The 22743-nt window shown below is 44.8% G+C and overlaps 4 protein-coding genes across 4 annotated transcripts; 2 read left to right on the forward strand and 2 right to left on the reverse strand.

Annotated features, from left to right (window-relative positions):
• Window positions 1-4522: 4522 nt before the first annotated feature.
• On the reverse strand, window positions 4523-5837 carry F5891DRAFT_987417 (casein kinase; the record flags this gene model as incomplete). Its single annotated transcript, XM_041377901.1, has 5 exons — window positions 4523-4573; window positions 4731-4847; window positions 4895-5377; window positions 5431-5705; window positions 5768-5837. 5 exons carry the CDS (start codon window positions 5835-5837, stop codon window positions 4523-4525), a joined length of 996 nt encoding a protein of 331 aa, XP_041217448.1.
• Window positions 5838-8136: 2299 nt separating this feature from the next.
• F5891DRAFT_987418 (uncharacterized protein) lies at window positions 8137-9547 on the reverse strand (the record flags this gene model as incomplete). Its single annotated transcript, XM_041377902.1, has 9 exons — window positions 8137-8218; window positions 8308-8453; window positions 8502-8630; window positions 8680-8812; window positions 8861-9054; window positions 9098-9206; window positions 9261-9289; window positions 9343-9404; window positions 9505-9547. 9 exons carry the CDS (start codon window positions 9545-9547, stop codon window positions 8137-8139), a joined length of 927 nt encoding a protein of 308 aa, XP_041217449.1.
• Window positions 9548-9835: 288 nt separating this feature from the next.
• Window positions 9836-10465, forward strand: F5891DRAFT_987419 (uncharacterized protein; the record flags this gene model as incomplete). The annotated part of the gene is made up of 4 exons (XM_041377903.1): window positions 9836-9903; window positions 9955-10017; window positions 10068-10120; window positions 10179-10465. The coding sequence occupies 4 exons, from the start codon at window positions 9836-9838 to the stop codon at window positions 10463-10465; spliced, it is 471 nt and encodes a 156-aa protein (XP_041217450.1).
• Window positions 10466-11445: 980 nt separating this feature from the next.
• On the forward strand, window positions 11446-14700 carry F5891DRAFT_1198655 (uncharacterized protein; the record flags this gene model as incomplete). Its single annotated transcript, XM_041368654.1, has 10 exons — window positions 11446-11515; window positions 11569-11604; window positions 11704-11897; window positions 11948-12209; window positions 12271-13133; window positions 13184-13540; window positions 13681-13886; window positions 13942-14114; window positions 14166-14276; window positions 14324-14700. 10 exons carry the CDS (start codon window positions 11446-11448, stop codon window positions 14698-14700), a joined length of 2649 nt encoding a protein of 882 aa, XP_041217451.1.
• Between the last annotated feature and the right edge of the window lie 8043 nt (window positions 14701-22743).

Here is a 22743-nt window from a genome sequence, read left to right on the forward strand (position 1 = left end):
TAAAATCACTTCAAGGTCTTGCAAGACCATCCACTCCATCGGACTCAACCCGTGTTCGGATAAGCTAGTTTGAGTCGCAAGGTAGCAATCAATAGCCTGGGGCACTGTGAGTTTGCAATGAATGTTATGTGAGACAAAGTTTTACTGGGCGAAGCGTTCGGAGACGATTGAGTATGACATACGTCGAATCCCATCGAGTAGGTTCATCGCATAGAAGTTCGAGGACTGGAAGCTTTCCTCCTGGAAAGAAATTTCTCTGGTTGCCAATCGAGATAGCATTCCGGAAGGCTTCGCATCACTGGCCCGATGCGCGGATCACACGCACAAGATTCTTACCCCGCTTGACAGGTTTGAGTTTCAAGGCTTCCAAATACCCCTCCTTTTTGACGGTGGTACCACAAGCTAGCCACTTGGTAGGCACTGTTTAAAAATCTACGGAATGGTAAGCAGTGATGATGTGTTGAATGCATATGTTGATTATATGTGGGAAACATGGGATTTTGCGATCGATGGGATCAAACTCGATGCCACATGCTGACAGCAGATGAGAAAGCTTGACCATGGCAGTCTGGTTATTTGATGCATTATCTAAAGTAAAATGACCGATCTAGACTCAGTCAGAATATGTTACATGGGTGGGGTCAATCACTAACCTTATCTGTCACTTCCGCACGATCAAGGAGCCCTAATATGACTACAGCGAGCGATGCCCCATCATGAGAACCAGGAATATAGCTAAAAGCTAGAAGGCCGGCCTTGAGAACGAGCTTTGATGCATGTAGGGCAATCCAGTGAGCCGTCAATGCGATGAATGGACGTCGGGACTCGTCTTACCAGAGGTCAGAGGTAAACAATATCTTTCCTTCTGCTTTCTGGGAGAACATAAGATAACTTGCAAGATAAAACAGTCATACACTTACGGCCAGATCTTGCTTTAAAACATCGAAATATTGATACCATGTTTCGACTATTAACTCACGTAGCTTCGTCTGGTGAGGAATGTTGCACTCCCATAGATCTTTCCGCAGAAGTAGAAGTAACTGACGGAACTCAGGGCATTCTATTACATTCATTGCCTAAAGACAATCAATAAACATTATATAGAGTAAATAAGTACTCACCTGGTCATCGACCACAATGAATTTTATGAGTTGCCTATGCATCTCCTCGATGGTAAAATCCAGTATCTCATCTGCAAGTGCTGACACCCCTATCATGAGTTGTGAACCAAGACACCCACCACCGGGGGGAGAACCAAATGACTCAAGAAGTTTGTCTGGGTTCTGGTCAAGCTCTTGACCTATCTGTGCAAGAGTCCACCCTATATCAAGAAGATCTCGAACTTCTTTCACCCCAACTTTAAGATTGTGTTGCTCGAGGGCGGTTATGTAAACATGCAGGTGAATTTTGAGCAGGTGACTGCGAAGAGTGCCCGTGGTAGTCAACAAGCTGTATTTGGCAATAACGTGTGATGGATCTTCTTCTGTCTGTATGTCCCTGGCGAACAACATGAGAAAGAGAAAAATAAAAAGACTCAGAGATAATACTTACACACAGGGTGTACATATGTGCTGCCCTGACATTGTGTCTTTGGTGAAAAAATGGTGCACCTCCGATGCTACCTGTTTTGTTCGACGTCCTGTGGCTAACAGATTGGATCGAGTCAAATCGGTGAAGGTACAACAATTCTGATGGTGAGTCTGAACAATATGTTGGGTCTTGCAGAACCTAGCTGCTATTCGACCCTAAAGGGTTTCTGGACCAGGCTCAAGGCTCAGAGGAGAGGAAATATCATAGAAAACTACTGAGCACTCAGACTCATACTGGTAACTGGTGAAAAGATTGCTTGATTATGTAAGCTACAAAAGTGCCAACATAAGGTAAGGTAAAACAGTCTCTACAAGCCCAACCAGAAATGAATCCCTACATCGGTACCTGCCTGTGTTTGAAGTGGGCTTGGGACTGTGTGGACTGCTTCTACCGGGGTGAGCAGGTTGCTGTCCTCTTCTTCATTGACATCGTCAACAATGTCAAGATTGATGAACTCGCCATTGTCCGCCGCGCGGCTTGGACCAGCCCTGCGAGCTGTACTGCCTCGAAGCCTTGTGGCGGGCCATCGATTTCTGCGAGGATTCTGAAGAGTTGCAGTGAGGGTGGATGCAGTGGGGGGAGCTGCAGAGAGGGTGGGTGCAGTGGGGGGAGCTGCAGCAACAGGGGATAAAGTCTGGGGTGTGTTTACGGGGGGAGCTACAGTGGCAGGGGATGGAGTCTGGGGTGTGTTGAGAGCACGTCGTCAAGGTGGCATGGTCATAAATGTTGCGAATCCAGTGAGCGAATTACTGTTCTATATAAATAGTTGTTCTGTGAGTCCCAGAAAATGCAGCAGTGAAGTACTGACTCACCTGATTGTAAAGGCCAAAGAATGGTCCGCATACATGTAATCATCTCTCAAGTCTCAACAATCATAGGGTATGTCAACTGCTGTAGATTAGCGAAGTGAGATGCGGCTAGAGCCTCAAGGCTCATGGGGTCCTGGGCATCAAACAACCCCAAAATGTTGCCTAACATGCAGTGCCCTGGATATGCGCCTGGAAAGCTATTCCAAAAGAATGAATTAGCCGCTAGGAGTTTTTGAAATGTGAGTTGGAAGTACCATACCTGTACATACATCATTCAAGGAATAGAAAACGGAGGTTTCCGATCTTCGAGCCTCATGCAATCATGATTCATGAGTCATGCATGCCTTCTGACTGTGCCGGGTTTATGATAAGTAATATCGGTTGGATAGATCAAATGGAAGTACGAACCCGAACTGTAATCTCCCCATTAGCTGATTGAATTGACAGTCTGTTGGCACAAGATCTCCCATGCGGCATGCTGTAGTTTTTGAATGTAGCCTAGTAGAGTAGATTAGAGATTAGAGATCCCAGTGAATAAACAGCTATCATTATTACCTCAAAGTTGTTGTGCATTCAATTTTGGCTCCAAGTGAGTCATAATGAGTCAAGTCAGCGATCATGCAGCCAATTTTCAGATGAAGTTAGTAAAGACAAGATGATGGTAGGAATCAAAATCAGAACTTCGGTAAAGCTCGAAAAACACACGGTTGACGGCAGCTGAGTAATACTTGGCATGACATTGGACATTCAAGGGCATGCAATATGCAATGCGGGAAGGTCATACATTAGTAGAGTAGAATACAAAACTGTGTCATGTAATGAGTACCTACTACCTAGTACCTAATAGATCCCTCAGTGACCTTCACATTTCAACTGACAGAAATAAGCAAATTTGTAAAAAAAACCATGTCCCTGAGGGATAGTCAGTGCCGGGGAGGATGAGAGAGGAGGCAAAGACTCATCGTGGGGAATGGTGGCAAAAAGATCAGGCAAGATCATGCCAAGGTATTGAATGTTCCATTATGGAAAGTGTCTCTGCATGTTTTGTGATGGTGGCCAAGAAGGTGAGCATGACTGGGAGATAAGGATTGAGATACGCACAATATAAGCGGCAGGGGAGGGGACACCATCTTTGAGGTTCTTGCTGGCAAAAATAAGACGCTGGTGACTGGTCAGGTGGGTCTGATAAGGCTAGAATAGAACTAGAGAAGGGTAAACTTAGTAAACAAAGAAGGCACAAGAAAGGAACGAGGAAACACTCACCTTGTGCGCATGGCCATGTGACCTGATGGGCCCTAATACAAGGAGTGGGATTTATGGACCTCATGTTCATATCAACATGCCACATGACATGTTCGAACATTTTTTTCCATGAATTAAAGTAAGAGGTGGAGCGCACACATGAGGTGGATGTGAATGGGTTCTGCACGATCAAATGTTCCAGCCTGTTACTAGAATACATGTTCCCTGTACACAAACTCATCTACATAAAATATTTGCTCATGTCTCAGGTACCAAAAAGAGTGAAAGATTGAATGATATAGTATGTAACTAGTGTTACGACGGTGGTCGTGTGCGGACTGGGATAATCTAACAGCGACGATCATGACAGTGATACCTCGTGCTGAGAGTCCAAGGTCAGCTCCTACAGACAAGTAAGAGTTGCGTACACTGGCGGAGGTGAGCAATGATAGCGGTTTACAGGCAGAAGGGGTCTCAAGTCCTCCTGAAGGTGCGAGTCGGATGTCAAGCAAGTAGCTTTAGCAAGACAAGGAGTTCAAGGTAAAACCCAGTAAGATTAAAGTAAGGAACATCTACTTTAATCTATCGACCTTATATAAGGCTACTCTATCATATCTAAGCTCAGCTTGAAGCTGGGTTCTAAGTGCTTATCTATTGAGTCAGAGATACCATGCATGAGGCAGGCTTCTATCTATGATAAGGACATGTGGTCGTCCTTCTATCAGTGCATGAGGCAATCATGAGGCTTGCCTTCTATCTTGATAACATAAATAGGTCTTCTAGACCTATGTCGTCATATATCATGTAAGCGGTCCAGACCGCTTATCTAAGCTGGCATCTTCCGGGCTTCTCTTCTTTGATTATCAACTAGTCATCAAGACCTAAAGGTCCAGGTATTGTGTCGTTGCCGTGCAAGGTGGCAGAGGGCATATCTGTAGCTGGGGGTTCATGTCATGTTACTTTAACAACTAGGTCTTTTTATGCTGTGGTATCTTGGAAGCAGTTACAGGCATGGGGCAACCATTATGTGGGCATAAACTTGAAGGCTCGAGTTAATGAGCGTGTAAAGAATGAACACGAACTACTCACACACGACGAGTTGATCTGCAAAGAGGCGTTGTCTTTGGTTGACACAGAGGCACCTCCTTGGCCACTGAGTGCTCTTTCGGGGATGGAGGAGGATGTGTAATGAAATGATCGGACTGACTGAGATCCAGCGAGCATGTAGCTGGTGCGGGTGTCATGGCACAAACATTGTGGAGCAATGATCTAAGATAATCGTAGTCGGGATCCTCGGAGAATGCGAGATTGCACAAATAAATCAGCATAGTGGTGATCTCAGGAGGAATTCCAAGACATAAATCTTCAATGGTGGTGTCCACCTTGCGTGCCAGTATAGAAGAAGTGGGAAGCTTCTCATGGTCACTAGTGAACCATGGAAGGGAGCCGTGCAAGAAGTAAATCAACATGTATATAAGTGATTTGAGATCGTCACGACGACCAGGCACAACTCCTAGGTGGTTATTGATCGAAGCGAATGCGGGAGTGCCAGTAAGATGTCCACCATGGCAAAATGGCATATGGGCTTGGGCGGTAGTGTTCCAGTACTCTTTCGTGACACCAAAATCGACCATAAAAATGGTTTGCTCTAAGTCTCCACGACCAACAAGGACATTTTGCGGTTTTATATCGCTGTGAATGTAGTTGTGTGAGTGAATGTGCTCTAGAGATGAGAGCTGGGAAACATATTAGCATCTGCCAGTGCCAGGACACCATAAACACAACTTACTAGTTGGTCTCCGAAATTCAGGACAGTATGAAGGCTGAATTTTCGATTGTGCGTGATAAAAAGGTCATGCAGTGATGGCCCGAGGAGATCGAGAACTAGAGCATGAAATGTTGCCTCTCTACCGAACCACACAGCGCGCGGAATCCCAGCTCCTCCTTCAAGATGTTTCAAAATACGATATTCATGCTCTAAAGAGGATGCATTGTTGATGAGAGGCTCAGGTTTGATGGCAAGGTCATCATCATTTATAATGTTCCGTGCACGATACACAATGCCTAGTACATGTTAAATTCAATTTCAACATATAAATTGTACATGTAAACAACATCTTACATACCATACGAGCCAGATCCTAAGATGTCTCCCAACCTAAACCTGCCATCGACCCGAATTGGGACCTTGTTCATTGTACAGTAAGATATTCGAAGAGTTATTAGACAGAAACGAGTTTCAAACGACAGAAGAGGTTGCGGCATTGCGCGCACAGTTGGTTGGAGCCTGGTTCAACTGGTTCAAGCCGGCTCAAGCTGCCTTTCACACATAATGGGCTTGAAGTTGGTTCATGCAGCTAACTGAGGTGAACCGAGCTGAAGAATCAAGTGAGCCTACCTACTGCTAACCGAACTGCCGCATAACCAATAAAAGCCGAAGCTGAACCAGCCATAGCCGAGCCACCCCATTACTAGTCTGAGGGCTACGAGGTAACTGCAATGACTCTTTGATGATGGACTTCTTGTAGTGCGGTGGAAATCGCTTGTTTGTTTGAACTTGCTTCTCTCCAAGCCTCACTAACTTGCCTAAAAAGACATCAATCAAGACGGAAACTTGGGATCAATGACTGGGTACATATCTCACACGTCGTATAAATACGACACTAAGCACAATGCTCTTTATCGAGCGTGTCTTCTTCATAATTGCTGGTGGGTTTTTCAGTTTGAGATATCCTATCCGGGATATACAGGCCAGTATCATCAGGTAATCGACTTGAGTTTGACAAAGATTTAGCTAGCTTTATTTAATGTATAATATTGAAAATATATATCACAATTGTAGATCATATGACAAATCAATAGATAGGCAGCTTACGTTGGTGAAATCTCCCAAAGCCACAATATTGACAGACCTATGGTACAAAATTGTGATTTACTAGCACACTGGTGTTACAAGTAACATCGGCTACATGGCCCCCCTATCATTTTTCCCCTTCGTCCTCGCCCTTGTATGCCTTCGGCTTGCACTTCTCTACCGACTATCCGTTGACCGGATCCTCGGGACCGTTCCCGTCCCTCATCCCCCTCCTATCGCACCAACGTGCGCACATGCCTTCGGGCTATGACTCGTGCCACCAATGTGGCTTTCCTTATCTTGTCTTATCTTTCCTCTGACTCATGCGTGCTACGCATTGTATCATTTACTGTTGGCTCATTCCAACGTTTCTCGGTCTCATTCTGCATTCGACCTCACATCACTAATCAGGCTCTGCTACCAGCGTACCTATACCCTTTCCGTTTCCCCTTTGCCCTTACCTACAGTACGGTAGCCTTGCCCTTAACCCTTTCCACTTAGTATAAGTAGTCGGTCACCCTGTACTAGATTCCCTAACTTGAATCTACTCAATCTTCCCTCGAACATACTTCCCTCTGAAGCCCCCTCAGCTTCAGTCTCTAGTATCTTTTCTTAGGTGCTCATTGCGCCTAAGTCTACCTCGATCGACTATCTCATCGTTCGGACAAGACTGTCCTTACTTTGAGAACGTCAGTGACTTTGAAGACATCCGTCTTAGAAGTCACATGACACACGCGTCTCTGATATCTGCCGACTCATCGTCGCCAGTCTCAGTTGCTACACCGGACCCTTCCGGTTACGTCACGAATGTTAGCGGACGACGCCCCTCTTAGGGCTCCGCATAACAGATCTATTTGAGTGCGTAACAACTGGTGTATTGTTGGAAGATGTGTCTATTATTGCATGGCTAGCTTCCAATGGCAGAACATGTAATCATCAACAGTGTGCTTGACAATGATATTGACCTAACAAAGTGTTAGGCTATGATCTTGACTTATGATACCTTATCAAGATGCCAGTTTTCAGCCAGATATGTCTGGCTTTGGATAGGCAGCTTCTGATTGCAGAAGCCACCATTGATGACAGTGTGCCCTGGAGCGATATTAGATTATCGTGTCATATAAAGCATGTCTGCCATTATAGGGGCGGGCTGTGATGTTAGAAGCCACCGCTGATGACAAAGTGTTAGGCCACGATCTTGACTTATGATACCTTATCAAGATGTCAGTATATGGCACCAGGCTATCATATCGCAGCAAGGTGCTGATTATCTATCCATTATGTCTGGCTTTACAATCACTGACAGTGTGCCAGCACATGATATTGTGTTATCATGCTATAACAAATTGTTGATCTTATATTAGGCACAACTACTGTTACATGGGTGACTTCCAGTGGCAGGTTCTGTAATCACTCACAGTGTGCCAGGACATGCTATTGTCTTACATTAGGCTATCAAGCTGAGGATTTTCTGTCAAGCATGTCTACTGTTACAGGGGGAGCTTCTGATGCCAGAAAATCTCATGAAGAAGGCTTCTAATGCTCAGTTTTCTTACTGCATTAATTCAGGGGTGTTTTAGTCACATAGCAAGTATACATCAATTACATTACAAAATAATACAGTTACAAAACAGTAAATAACTAATTGATCTCGGCAGTGGCTAGTTCTCGCAAGGCAGCACGTTTTTCCCGAATCTTGGCCAGCGCGCTGTTTTTGCTGATACTGTGCTGAGAGGAAGAAGAATTAGGAAATACTCAACTATGAAAGGTGTAAATTTAGACAGCTTAGAGGTGAAAAGGTGCATTACGAACCGTGTCCACCATGTCATCAGGTCATTAACCTCCTCAATTTCGTCAGGATCCTCTAGTAAATCGAGAATGCTATGATAAAAATTTTCCGAGTCCGTGACCGTGTCGGTACGGGAAAATACTGATGATGAACTTAAGGCAAACCAAATCTGAAGATAAAATCAGCCGCAGAAGGCATGCACAATTAATTTGCGTACCTGTGTAGCAACATAAGCTAGAGAGCCTTTAGTGACAGATTTCATACCATGCAGGTAAGCGTTGCCAGAGCGCGTAGCCTTGGGCTCCTTATCCACTGAGCTTGGAGACGTAAAAACATGTTTGAACCCCTATATCGCTCGAAGTAAGAAATTTATCAGTGATTTGAAACGAGCTTACAAAAGTTAGTATCTCGCTCCTGAGTAAGCCCTTCCATGGATCATCGGGATCATAGTGGTACCCAGAGTATAAGAACATGGGCCATTGGTCACCGCTAACTGCAGTTTCACTGCTCTTCAAACTCTGTTTGGTTCTGAGGAGCGTTATAATAGACAATTGATATAATGGTGGAAATACTTACTCTACGTCTGACCAGTCAAGGCCGGCGGGGCAGAGCAACCTACTGGTAACTTCATGATTGAACCCACGGTCCAATTTGATATTCCGGGAGAGGGGTGGTATAAGTGGCTGTCCTCTGGGCATAAGCCATTCCAGGACAGCAGATTTAAGGGTCTTGGTATCGTCACCTCGCGCACCAGATGCTCCTTTACCTAGCTGCAAACGATGAGTACGAAGATATTGTAGAATGAAAACTTACTAATTCTCCCACGTGAATAATATCCTCCTCCTCGCCGTCCGTTAGACGAGCTAAAAGACCAGGATAGGAATCTATTAATTCTACAAACACCCTATGTTCGCATTGGACACTACATTAAAAAAATTGATGTCCTTGTAACAGATAAAGATCAAATTGAACTCACTCTGCTGGATAATCCTTGATGAGGGTGTCCTGTAATTCTTCAAGTCATAGTATACCGGCAGTCAGAAGAGCAGGGAAATTACAAAAGGCAAATACAGTCCGACCAAAGTGTCGGCCGTGAAGTACCAGGGAATTTGATGAATTGCTGATGAAGATTGAGTCAGTATGTCAGTGGGTTACCGCTTAAAAGAATACTTGCGCCTTTTTACGCGGGCCCATGTGTAGGGCCGAAGCACTACACTTACGCGTAGAATTTCCGGGAGAAGGATTGTTCTTGTCACCACTCATGAATTGAAGGTAGGTTGGCTCTGAAAATCAGCAGTGAACGAGGGCCTTTATATACCCAAACATATATGCCATCAATATGTATATATTAACCTCGCCATCCTGTTTTTTTTCAAACAAAACCCTTGCCATCCGAGCGCCATAGATGTCGTAATCTATGGCAAATGACAGGGCTTAAACGAGCCTTCGAAGTACATAAAAAAGAGGATGGTGCAACTTCACGCGCCATCATTGTGATAAAGATATATTTATAGAACTGCAACTGCTATTGCAGCTTTTGAACCTCCTCCAATGCCCAGTTCACCCCTTCAAGAGAATTTGCGACAATGTGTCCATGTTGGAAGCGATATCACACTAAAGTAAGCTTTTCAGTATGTACACGAGATGCAAACCCATGAAGTTACCTCGAGGTTCCAATTTTCTCCGCTGCATACACTGCAAAACACAGAGGGAGATGGGCTGCGTGGAATTGAGTGAGTAATGAAGCATTATAGAAAACAACTTAAAACCAACATTACTACAGGCAACTCCTTGGAGGAAAAAAAAGATTGATTGATTCAGAAACTCAGACAATAGGTGAGATTTCACAATTGAATTGTGAAACCGTATGGTGGGTCTGAAAAACATGGCCTAGGTACTGACGAAGAATCCATAAGCAGATTAGAATCTGAGCTGCGCCGTGTCAAGGAACAACTAGAGAACATGGAAATTCACATTACTTACCTTTCGGAACGGGTGGGGACATACAGGCGTAAATGGCTGGAAGATTACTACCGTGCCGATAACCTCGAGCATTGCATGCCTGATTCCGTTGTTGTGCCCAACCTAGGTCAGATTCCAGAAGGTGCGGCTTCTCCTGCCTTCTGTCCAGAACTCTTCGGTTGGGAGGAGGAAGGCTCAGAACTGAGAGCGTCGCTGTGATCTACAAGGGCACACCTGCACGGACGTATGTGATATCTATGTCAAAATCAAAATTGGGTTGCATAACGAAGGATACACTTATGATTTCTATGTCAAATGGGTGATGATCTCAGGGGCTAGGTGCCGAGCCTGTATACCACACTCTATTCACTACAATATACGAACTATGATTGATATCAGTGCCTGAACATTAGATCTCAAGGGCAAAGTAAATGTCGACTTAAGGACGACAACATCTACAATGTATGAACATATAATAAAGTAATTTAAATAATTGAAGATGTAGTAGAGTGAGGCTTAAGGCAATACAATTATGACAATATAGTAAGGGATAACACATTCCATTATGTTGAGACGGACATTGGGGAAAAAGAGTTAAGTTCAAGCAAGGAACGCCCTGATATAGTGAATGACTATTTATTCAAACTCAGCCGGCAATGCCCGCAACAATGAATTCGAATATACGGTGGATCGGGAATTGCTGGCTGGGTCTGAATATTGAATCATTCACTTTATGTACTGTGTGTGCGTACCAATTGTCTTCTTTCCATCTGCCAACATAGTAATAATTAGGGTTAAGTAGTATATGTACCTACTTTACACTTAGCTTGAATGTGATTTTGTAGGGTAGTATTTGTGGTCTGTGCGCACCTCACAATAGTTGATGCCTATGCCCACCGGTCCACAATGTCGGGTGACCACCGTGACATAAGACAATGCAGCGTCATGATCCACAACCACAACTGACCACGATTAATTCATACCACCGTCTGTAAGTATTAGCTAATCCAAATAGTGATTCACTATATATACCGACCTTGCGCATTAACAGGTTCTCTTTTTCCTATCACAACCTCGAACACACTTAGTATTAGCACGATAGTTCGTATATACAAATAACATAGACTATCACCAGTAACAGTATGTCATGTTAACGTTCAAGTTTGCTGTAACTCTAAGTTGACATACCTTATACTAGAATGTCCAAACGCGCTGGATCTGGTGGCGATGAACCACCCTCAAAGCGTCACTGCTCGATTGATGTCCAAGGTAAGTCATCTTCGGTATAGTTAATATTTGAGTTATTCATGAGTATGATACAGCAAACCAGGCAGTACCACCGGCACTGTACAATAACGGTGCATAGGAAATCCTTGCCAAATTCCTCACCACATCAATGTCTCTATCCGAGGTAGACGACGCGCACATAGCGTACCTCGGCAACTGATACTTAGCAGATGAATGGGCAGAGCCTCGACGCCTGCTCTTCTCCGGTGATGAAGATAACGCCAAATCCTTAGAAAACTTCACCAAGCTGTGGAAAACTCACATACCCAATCCACCAGAAAAGTCTTCCGTTTCTATCCCTGCATCGAGGAGGAACGGCTACTCGTCAAGTTCACGTGCTCAAAAATCGCACAAGTTATCCAAAGTATGTGAATGTCCTGGCTGAAACATTTATAAATTGAACGATAAATTCAGGCTGCTTCTAAGTTCATCGCTGATAAGGCCGATGTTGGTGATGATGAAGAGGAGGAAGAGGAGTATGATGGAGAAGATTGGGACAGACCTTCTATGCAGTCGCCAATAGTCACAAGTTTGCCAGGAATGTCGGTGAAACGGAGGTTGGCAGCAACCTTTGACGACATGGCGACTCGGTTTGAACAACATTTGCCCAGCTCATCTGAAGACAATCTCGCCTACAGAAGTCCCGAAAGCAGGATGTATTTACTTCATGTTCAAAGTGGGTTTTTTGTTCTGTTTATTTTTCAAAAAAGACGTATATATCACTCATTGTGTCATAGGGACTACCACTCAATATGTTGCTGACCACCTTCGGAGGAAGGAATTTCCCATGATCGTGTCAGCCTGGTCAGCAGGACAGCTTTACGTGGTGGCGGATAGCCCCGTGACGATTGCAAAGTCCTTGCCCCTATCTCTTTATCTCGCTGTGAAAGAGTACTCCCGTATTGCCATGGAAGAACGCACGCAGTCCGAGTTTCCTCAACAAGCATGGGTGAGGATCAAGGGCAGTAAGTACAGGGGCGACATCGCACAAGTTTTCGAGCAACTGCCGAATGGTCTGGTCACAGTCTCAATTGTTGCGCGCAATTTCCCCTATTCCATGCCTTCAGGATCTCGAGCGCTTATCCAGCGATCTCTCCTTCCGAACCAGAAGAGTGTTTCCGACATCATTTGCGATGACGAAGTTGTGGAATGGAAATACAAGGGAGAAAGCTACTACATGGGCCTGCTGCTCAAGAACTTTCACCACGACAGACTAGAACTCGTCACATCCCCTCATGTCGATGACATTCGGCTACACCTGGACACCGGATGGAATCAACCGTTTTTGAACGAAACTGTGGTCATGTTTTCGCTGCAGTTCCTGCGCGTGGGCGATTGGGTGAGAGTCGTCAAAGGCTCTCTTCGTGGAGAGCTTGGTCAGGTCGTCTCAACTGATCATACTTTGGGGACCCTAAGTATGCAATTGGCTTTTGATGGGCGTCTCAAGGAGATGGAAGTTCGACTCAAAGACATCGAACAGATCTTTCGAGTCAGCGATACTGTAAGAGTGGTGGCTGGTTCATACTTGGGCTTGGAAGGCCATATCATTCAAATATGCGGTGACATGTTTCACCTTTGTCAACATGCCACCAACGAGCAGGTATATCTCTGGTATAATTTTATTTCAACCATCTAACACTTAGTGCACAGGTGGAAGTGTCTAAGTACTACTTAGATCAATGTCCGTTGAACCACACGGTGCACTCACAGTTCCCAATGCAGCAAGATTTCGAACCTTCCGAGTTGGACTCCATTCAAATAGGAGATTTCATAGAAGTCTTGGACGGTGAGCACATGGGGAAGCGCGGAGTCGTGGACTGGCTTGCTAAGGGGGACAACAAACTATGGTTCCGGGATATTTTGAGTATGGAAAGCATCGAGTCCAGTGGTGGATTGTCAAGTCTCTCAGTTCCCATAGCAATAGTTCAGCGGACGGACCTGACTGCAACAATTCAATACACGAAGGAAAGGGGTTATGACGTCAGACCTGGAGACATTGTGACTGTCGTCCGTGGGCCCGAGTATGAAGCGAAGGCGTTGTGCAAAGCGTAGACTTTCCAAATGCTCACTTGTCCGTGCTGTGCGATGGTGATCACATGCTGGTAAGTATCATCATCTTTACTGAAGCATATCTGACATTATGATAGATCAATGTTCCAATTGGATTCGTTATGAAAGTGCGCAACACCGCCTTGGACTCTTTCAAGAAGGATATTGGTCAAGAAGTTTTCATCATTGGAGGTGGCCATAAGGGCTATCGAGCCACACTCTATAGTCTTGGCGTCGAGGCTTGCACTGTCGCTATTCATGGGCAGAAGCGTATCACAGTCAAACTTTGCGATGTTGTTACCAAGTGAGTAGCACTCATATTTCTATTTCTACAGTGATTCAAATATTTGTGACTTTAGGTATGGAATGCGGCTAAACGGGGCGATGCTTGAAGGCCTGGAGTTGATTTCGTTCTGCGTCATGCGGAAAAAATTGTACTTGGCACCACCATGTCAGAGCACCACACCACCTTTCGAAAAAATCCCCTCCAGCTCCTCGACTTCCATCATGGAACCCATTCCCTCGTCATCTGGTGTGTGGTCCACCTGGTCTGCAAGCTTGGATGATGCTGATGTGACTCAAGATCCTTCATTGAGCGTTAATCCAAACACATCAACATCCGACCCATGGACTGTTGATAAACTCGATACTCAAGACAATATTGACGTCGGAGCAGAGAAACTCTCAGACAGCAGTGAGTGCCCAAAGGAGCCACTGCAGGCTTTTCTTATTCTATTACAGGCCCGCTAGCTTGGTTGATGACCAAGGAGTTTTTTTCGACGTTTTTCAACCATCACGCAATGTTAAAGGTCTCACCGATCTTTGATGCATCGCTGTCCAAGCGATTTGTATCTATGCCTTGTCCTGACCCGTTCTGTGGCGAGAATGGACCTGCACCGGAGGGATGCATTGCAGCATACTGCACATCCAACAATGCGGGCGCAAAAATGAAACACTATCACATTCCTGCCATGTATCTGAGCCCTGCCCTTCCACGTAAGAAGAATCAGAAGTGTCTTATTCTGGCCAGGGCTCATCGTGGGCTGGTCGGAACCGTCACGAAATGTAGCATCAAAGCAATCTTGCTGATATTAGTATCACCCCTACAATTACTGTAACTCTACGTTTCGATGAGATGTGTTTGGTAGAACTGATGGAATAAAATAGAATGTGTACAATACTTACCGCATATACCATATGAGATCTGTTACCTTTACCCACCGTTAATCTTGCAGACACAAGCTTGATGTACTTTACCATGTATGCATTGTCAATTTTTTCTTCAACCAGCATCGGAATATAGTCCATTCATTTCTGGAATTAAACTACACCATGTAATACAGTACAAATGTAACAATAGTATGTGTGCCAAGATACCATCATTCTGAAGTCTGACTCGGAAGTAACTGAAATTCAGTCCTGCAATTGTAACCTATCTTTTCATAGGTGCGACAGTGTATGATATCAGGATCAAGGAAGGGGGGCCACGGGGCCTGTTGAACTGTTAATAGGGGTAGATAGGATCATAAATAGAACTTAGCTCACGAAATTTACGCCTGGGCGCACCATATCGGGCGAGGTCACGCCACATGACTCATGTGATGCGCGAACCTCATCCCATTTTGGGACATGGGATTTTCCCCCCTGTGTCACCATAAACATTACTTATTAGTAACAGTGACACTATCGGATGTTTGCTACTAACTAGGGGTGAGAGCCTGTGCTGTAGTACTTTACACCTGAGGCAGGACGGAATCTGTCTGCAGGACGGAATCTGTCTGCAGGACAGATTGGTATCATATCCACAGAAATATTTTACATTGGTGATGGAATCTGTACTGCAGTAGTATTGGATATCAAATTTTACACATGTTTGTGATATGACATTTAGGCAAATTGGGGGAAAATATCCTAAATCTAATGGTGTCTCATATCTAATCTATGCATATCGATACTATGTGTCCAATCAGAGAGAGAAAAGGAATTGTAATACTGGCAGTTGAGAAGTATGGTGTGATCTGATAAAGAGAATGTTCTTGAAAGGTAGTATTGAATATGTGGGCAAAAGCCCACAGGGCTTTCTGGACCAAAACACCAGACCCGATCCTGGGAGAAAAGATGAGCTGTGAATCACATAAAATTAGGAGGTCTACGATGCAAACAGCGAAGCTTATGGCCCGTACTAGTGTAAGTTTTGTTTGAAGTTGCGATGTGCGGGAACAAACAGAAGGCTAGATAAAACGAGTGTATACTCAGTCGCATACTCGTAGTGTAGCAGACTAATACTAACCTAGATAAAATGAGTGTATACTAGTGAAGTTAGTAAAGGAATGAACTATAGTAATGAATGTCTTACCTCAGTCGTGTACTTGTAGTGTAGCGGACTGAGGTGTGAGTAACTCTAATGTGACTATGTACTTGCGTGATTAGGTAAGCTGGTACTCGACGTACCAATAAACAAACTATTAACAACACGCTGTAGGGATTCATTTCTGGCTGGGCTGGTAGAGACTGTTTTTACCTTACCTTATGTTGGCACTTTTGTAGCTTACATAATCAAGCAATCTTTTCACCAGTTACCAGTATGGGTCTGAGGGCTGACCAAGTTTCTATGATATTTCCTCTCCTCTGAGCCTTAAGCCTAGTCCAGAAACCCTTTAGGGTCAAATAGCAGCTAGGTTCTGCAAGACCCAACATTGTTCAGACTCACCATCTGAATTGTTGTACCTTCAACGCCCACTCAGCGAGTTATCAGCTATCAACACACTCCCATTCCTCCCGTAAACCGATCGTGCTTCTCTCGTCCAAGGGCCTTTGTCAAAACATCGGCAACTTGCCAGTTCGTCAGCACATACTTCAACTCGATATCACCATTGTCAACTTTCTCGCGGATGAAATGATAATGGATCGCGATGTGTTTCGTGCGGCTGTAGACAACGGTGTTCTTTGCGAGTGAGATAGCAGATTGGTTGTCGATTAGGAGGTGGATTCTTTGGATTGGGAGTATTCGGATTTCACTTAGAAAAGTACGCATCCATATCGCTTCTCTCGTTGCTGATGCTGCGGCCATGTATTCAGCTTCTGTGCTCGAAAGAGCAACAGAGTCCTGTTTCTTTGACGACCAACTCACAGCTCCGCCTGCCATTATGAACGCATACCCAGTGATGGACCTTCAATCATTCACGTCTGAGGCCCAATCCGCGTCAACATATCCGATGGGAGTAGCGCTGTCTTTTCCTCGAAAGGTGAGTCGTTTGTCTGCCGTTTTGCGCAGATAACGATAGACACGCATCAGCGCTGTCCAATGTTCTGGTGTGGGCTTTGCTGAGTGTTTGCTCAGTGCCCACTGAATATGCGAGGTCTGGATGTGTCGCGAGCATCGCATACATCAAGGCTCCAAGCGCGCTTTGGTAAGTCCTTGTTTCCATCTCTGGATCTTCGGCCTTGACTAGCTTGGTATTAGGATCCATTGGTGTTGCTACGGGCCTCGCATCTTGCATTCCGAAATGTTTGAGGATCGTTTCAACGTATCACTTTTGCGATAGATGAATTGTTTTCTCCTTTTGGTCCCTAATGATTTCCATGCCCAGAATCCATCGCACTTCTCCAAGGTCTGTTAGATCGTACTCATCTTTCAACTCCTTCTTCAGCTGATTTATGAGTTTCAGATTGTTTGAAAAAATCATCTTATCGTCGACATATACTGCGACTATGACAAATTTTTCGTCCTTGACCTTGTAGAATACGCTGTGCTTGGATTTGCATCGCATATAACCAAGTCCCTCAAATACGGTCCGGAGTCGTTTGTACCAGGCCATGTGCGCCTGTTTCAGACCATATAACGCTCATTGGAGCTTCCAGACTCGGTCCTGTGAGTCATGAGAAACCTGGGGGCATCTCTAGGTATATCTCCTCGTCTAGCTCACCATTAAGGAATGCTGACTTTACGTCCATCTGATGGATTTCTAGATCGAGTTTTGCTGCTAGTGCTAGGAGAATCCGGATGGTTGAAAACTTTGTAACCGGTGCAAAAGTTTCAGTATAGTCGATTCCTTCGACTTGGGTAAAGCCTTGAGCAACCAACTGGGCCTTGTATTTGTCTATTTCGCTGGTAGGTCCCCGTTTGACCTTGTATACCCACTTAAAATCAACAACTTTCCGTCCCTTCGGTCTCTCAACTTCCTCGTATAGGCCGATCTTCTGGAAGACTCTCAGTTCTTCTAGCATGGCGGCTTGCCATAGGTCTGCATCCGGCCAGTTCACTGATTCTTCGAATGTCTTAGGATCTTCGGCCATCTCCACATGGTAAGCACGTTCTTCATCCGCAAGCTCCTTCTCACTCTCATACTCATCCATGACAGCACCCTTTTCTTCTTCATTCTCAATGGTGTCTTCTTGGTGAGTTTTGAGTGTTGGTTTCTCATATGCATTGACGAAGTAACGAGGATCATCGTCAGGGACTGGTTTCTTTCATATGCAGTTCGATCATCTGGCTTCGCGTGGGCCAACAGGGTGTGGATATGGAATTGGAGGACCTGCTGTCATCGTGTGACGTCTTGTTGAGGTGCGTCACGGTTGCTGAGAACTAGTTTCAATCTGACTAGTTGTAGGGACCACCAGTTCCTCAAAGTCTTGTGGGGTGTCTTAATTCTCTACATCTGCAACCTCCTCGATGTGCATTTGTCCTGTTTCATTTGAATCTGGATGTGCCGGTAGGGTATTTGGCTTCGATTGTGTTTGCTGTTGACTGACTTGGCGATTTTCAGTATCATCAACAGTTATCTTCACTCGGCTTGACCCTCCACAGTCCCCTTCATCGAACACTACATCCCTAGACTCCAATATTCGCCCATTTGACCTCTGCAGGCAGACATATGCCTTTTGATGCTCGGCATATCCTAGATGAACATACTCGATGGACTTTGCATCGAGCTTTTGGCGTCGTTCGTCCGGTACATGCACATATGCTTTGCATCCAAACGTCCTCAAGTGTGCTACTGAAGGTTTATTTCCAGTATATGCTTCAAAAGGTGTGATATCCCTTTTCAATGCACGTGTGGGGACTCGATTGATGATGTGGGCTACATATAGAATTGCATCTCCCCAATACTTCTTTTGGAGGGAGGCATCGCTGAGCAACGCATGTGTGGACTCAACTAGTGTCCTGTTCATTCGTTCGGCGACTCCATTTTCCTGAGGTGTGTAGGTGTTTGTCTTCTCATGATGGATCCCTTTTGACTCTAGATATTTTAGAAATTCCTTCGAGCCATATTCTCCACCACCATCACTATGGAATATGTTTGCACGTTCACCTGTTTCGGTCTCTGCTCGTTCGAAGTACAATTTCATAAGTCCAAATGCTTCATCTTTTGTCTTTAGTAACTTGACAACTAGATGGTGCAAGCAGGTGTCAATGAATGTCATGAAGTACCGGTATCCACCTCGGGAGGTCGTTTCCATGGGTCCGCATATGTCTGAATATGTTCTGTGCAGAATACGAGGATTCTCGACTTGGGACTCGTCTGGGATAGGTTTGCGGGATTGTTTACCCTTTGGGCAGGCCTTGCATACATCTGTTTCATGAGCTGTTGACCCTGAAACTTCCATGCCTCTAACCATATCCTTCCCATACAGCTTCTTCACAGAATTTAGATTGGTATGTGCGAGTTGACGATGCCAAGTCTCCATGGATGCCTTCGATGAGTACGAGCAGGCTGTGAGTGCTCTAATCGGTTCTATGGTGTCTAATAGCTGACTTGGACCTTGAATGATATAGGCTCTCTCGCTGCTGCAAGTCCGTCCTCTCAATATGTATAAGGACTGTTGCCGTGTTGCTAGTGCCGCTATGGACCTGTTTCGAGTGATTGTGCAGGTACATTGGTCAAAGCTTGCTTCAAAGCCTTTGCTTGTCAACTGTGGCACTGACAACAAGTTTCCATCTAGAGCAGGGACATAATACACCTCCTGCAGTATGGTTCAGTGCATATTCCCTTTTCCAACTTCAACCTCGAGCTCAATGCTACCAAGTCCTGTAGCTTTGATGGACCTTCTGTCTCCAATGACGACTTGCTGCGCTGGGACTATTGGACGAAATGTCCTGAACCAATCTCGGCGGCACAACATACTTGCTGAAGCACCAGAATCGACAATCCATTCCACAGAGTTAGGTTCGTCTTTAGAGTCATATGCAACAAACAGTTGCAATGCTGGTGCATCTTCTTCAACTACAGCTGCTACTTTTGCTGATAACTCTGTCTTTGGCTTATCTTGTTTGTCGTCCTTGGCTTTGCTGGGTCCTTTAGCCTTTTCAGCCTGTTTCTTGTGACAATCTCTCTCCCAGTGGCCTGGCTTCTTGCAATAGTTGCAGTTGCCAGGTTTCTTCTTCTTATCCATTTTCGAACTCTCTTTCAACCTGTCTGAGGTCTTGGCTACAAGAGCTGTTTGAGAATCTAGACCTTGATGCGACTTCTCCTCGACCAGGATCTGGCTGATAGTACCTTCGATTGTGATCTTGTCGCTCATTGACATGAGAATTGTTCGGAGAGTTGAGTAGGAAGGAGGAAGTGATATGACCATAGCAATGGCTACTAGAGAGTCTTTGAGAGCTTGGCTGAGTGAGTTCAGTACTTGTGCCTTCTGTCGCATTGAATTGAGCTGAGGTTCTAGGGGTGACTCGTCTGACAGAGTTCCTTGAAACAATTCGCCTATCAGGTAGGCTATGCTTTGTTTGCCCTTTCCCTCATATCGTTCGCACAATTTTGTCCAGGCATCAGATGCCAACGTTGTGTGTAGGACTCCATTTAGCGGTTTGTCCTTCAGCGTGAGTGTGATCTGTGCATGTGCTTCCTCGTTTTTTTCTAACCATTCGTTTAGTGCATCTGGGTCTGTGGCAGGGGGCTGCACCTCCACTCCAGTAACTAACTCCCAAAGTCTCCTCACTGTGAGTACTTTCTTCGCTCGAAACTTCCAATTCTGAAAGTTAGAGCCATCATTCTCTAGTGACAGATTTGTCATAGAGTCGATTTGAAGCTTGAATTACTTTCTTCGAACTAGATGCTGATGAGGCAGTGAGTTGTGTTTGTGAATGTTGGGCTGGCGAGATTGACGGATTGTTGGACATTGTGTAGAGGGTAGGAAGTTGTCACTACTAGGCTATTTGTGTGCTTGAATATGAAGTAGGGCTCATAACCTTTTGTTTGAAGTTGCGACGTGCGGGAACAAACGGAAGGCTAGATAAAATGAGTGTATACTCAGTCGTGTACTCGTAGTGTAGCAGACTAATACTAACCTAGATAAAACGAGTGTATACTAGTGAAGTTAGTAAAGGAATAAACTATAGTAATGAATGTCTTACCTCAGTCGCGTACTCATAGTGTAGCAGACTGAGGTGTGAGTAACTCTAATGTGACTATGTACTTGCGTGATTAGGTAAGCTGGTACTCAACGTACCAATAAACAAACTATTAACAACAGTAAGGATGTGGACTTACTCCAAGTTTTGAAATTATCTCACTGGGGGCATCACGATGCAAGTGAATGGCTTGAGGGATGTGTTTGCTTGGATATACAGTGCTAGCACTTTGGTGTGATCACAAAGGTACTGTGTGAATGCGTCGCTTGACCAGTGACCCATCATTTTGACTACTTTAAATGGGACCCTGCAAAGGAGATATTCTAGGGTCCCTCCGATGTGAATACTGTGTCCTTTGAGATTAGGTAGGTTGGTGACTGCTGAAATGGATGATATGTGTTTGGCGAGCTCTGTTTTGGATAGCACATGCATGTAGTGTTGCCGCAGTTCTGGCTTATTCCAGCTTTAGCTGTGGGTGCAGCCACATCAAGCTGGACCATGTACCTAGTTGTGGCTTATGTAATTAGTGGCCTTGTCTGGTCCATGGAGCTACATTTGTGGTCTCTCGGCCAGCTTAAGCCAGCTTTAAGATTAAAATACAAACATTTGCCCTTGACTTAGGGTCAAAGTCCCAAAAGGATGTATTTGCAAGACAACATGATTCCTAGAATTTCCTACCTACCTACTCTACTGATCACCACTGAACATACCTAATACCTATCGGATATCGACGATCAACATTGATTACGAATTGAGATGGGTCTGCAAAATAACGTAAGTTGTTGTCGTTGTATCTGATGTCCAGGAAGCTAAGTCGAGATAGTTGTACTGCAGTCCCGTGAGTGCTTGCAAGGTTGAAGCAGTGCAAGCGGAGGTTAGAAGGAAAGCAAGCAGATTACAAAGGCAAATGGAGGCTAGGGCAAGGGCACAAGCTGATGTTGTGGAGACTCTAGAGACTTTGTAGGATGTTGAAGAGATGGCATGATGTGGTGAAGGAGGAAGGGGGGAGTACAGCTGGAGAAGGATGCACTCAGAAAGATATCTAATAGGAAGATTAGTTACCGGCTACATGTGTATAATGATACAAACAATTTGCACACCATTCACACACCCTTAATGTCATACTTTTGCACAAGCATGGAGCCGTTGACACGGATAAAGGTGGCATCTGTACGATTGGCGCTTGTCATTGTAACACTTGGGTTGGCGTTGGACACGTATCTGGTGATAAACATGTTTTATATTCCTCGACACACTTTTGATCTTCCGAAAGTGCCACGCGCTTGTCCGAGTTGTCCGAAGGTCGTCCGTCCATTTCTGAGGCCTTTTCTAGCTTTTCTGATCCTCCGTACCATGTCCTGTCCTTGTCCGTTTGACTTCACTGGTGCATTTCTCATTTGATTATCTGTTATTGATTAAGCCTAGGGGCACATACATCGAAAACCCTTGCTAATACGTATAGATATGCTCCTCGTGCATTATTACATGTATATCTTTGTAGCAGCTCGCCTTGAGTCTTATTACAGTTTGGATGTCTTATCTCGCTACAGTTTTCGCCTACGCAGATTCCAGACTTTCACGTCGTAGGATATATTCTGGCTTGCTAGGTACTCGCACTGCACTTCACTTCCCTTGCTTTGAGTCATAGTTAGTAGTTGTCACTTCCGGATTTTAGTACTTCGCAATCAATCTTTGTTCATTCAGAATGATTGTTTGGCTTCACTGCTGCCATTTTGCTATTGAAATTTTTAAGTCTCTCGACAGACTTTGCTAGTCGTACTACGCAAAGTTCTATACTTCGATAACCGCC

This window comes from Suillus fuscotomentosus, assembly GCF_016647785.1.
Source record: "Suillus fuscotomentosus strain FC203 chromosome Unknown F5891scaffold_159, whole genome shotgun sequence".
Taxonomy (NCBI): Eukaryota; Fungi; Basidiomycota; class Agaricomycetes; order Boletales; family Suillaceae; genus Suillus; species Suillus fuscotomentosus.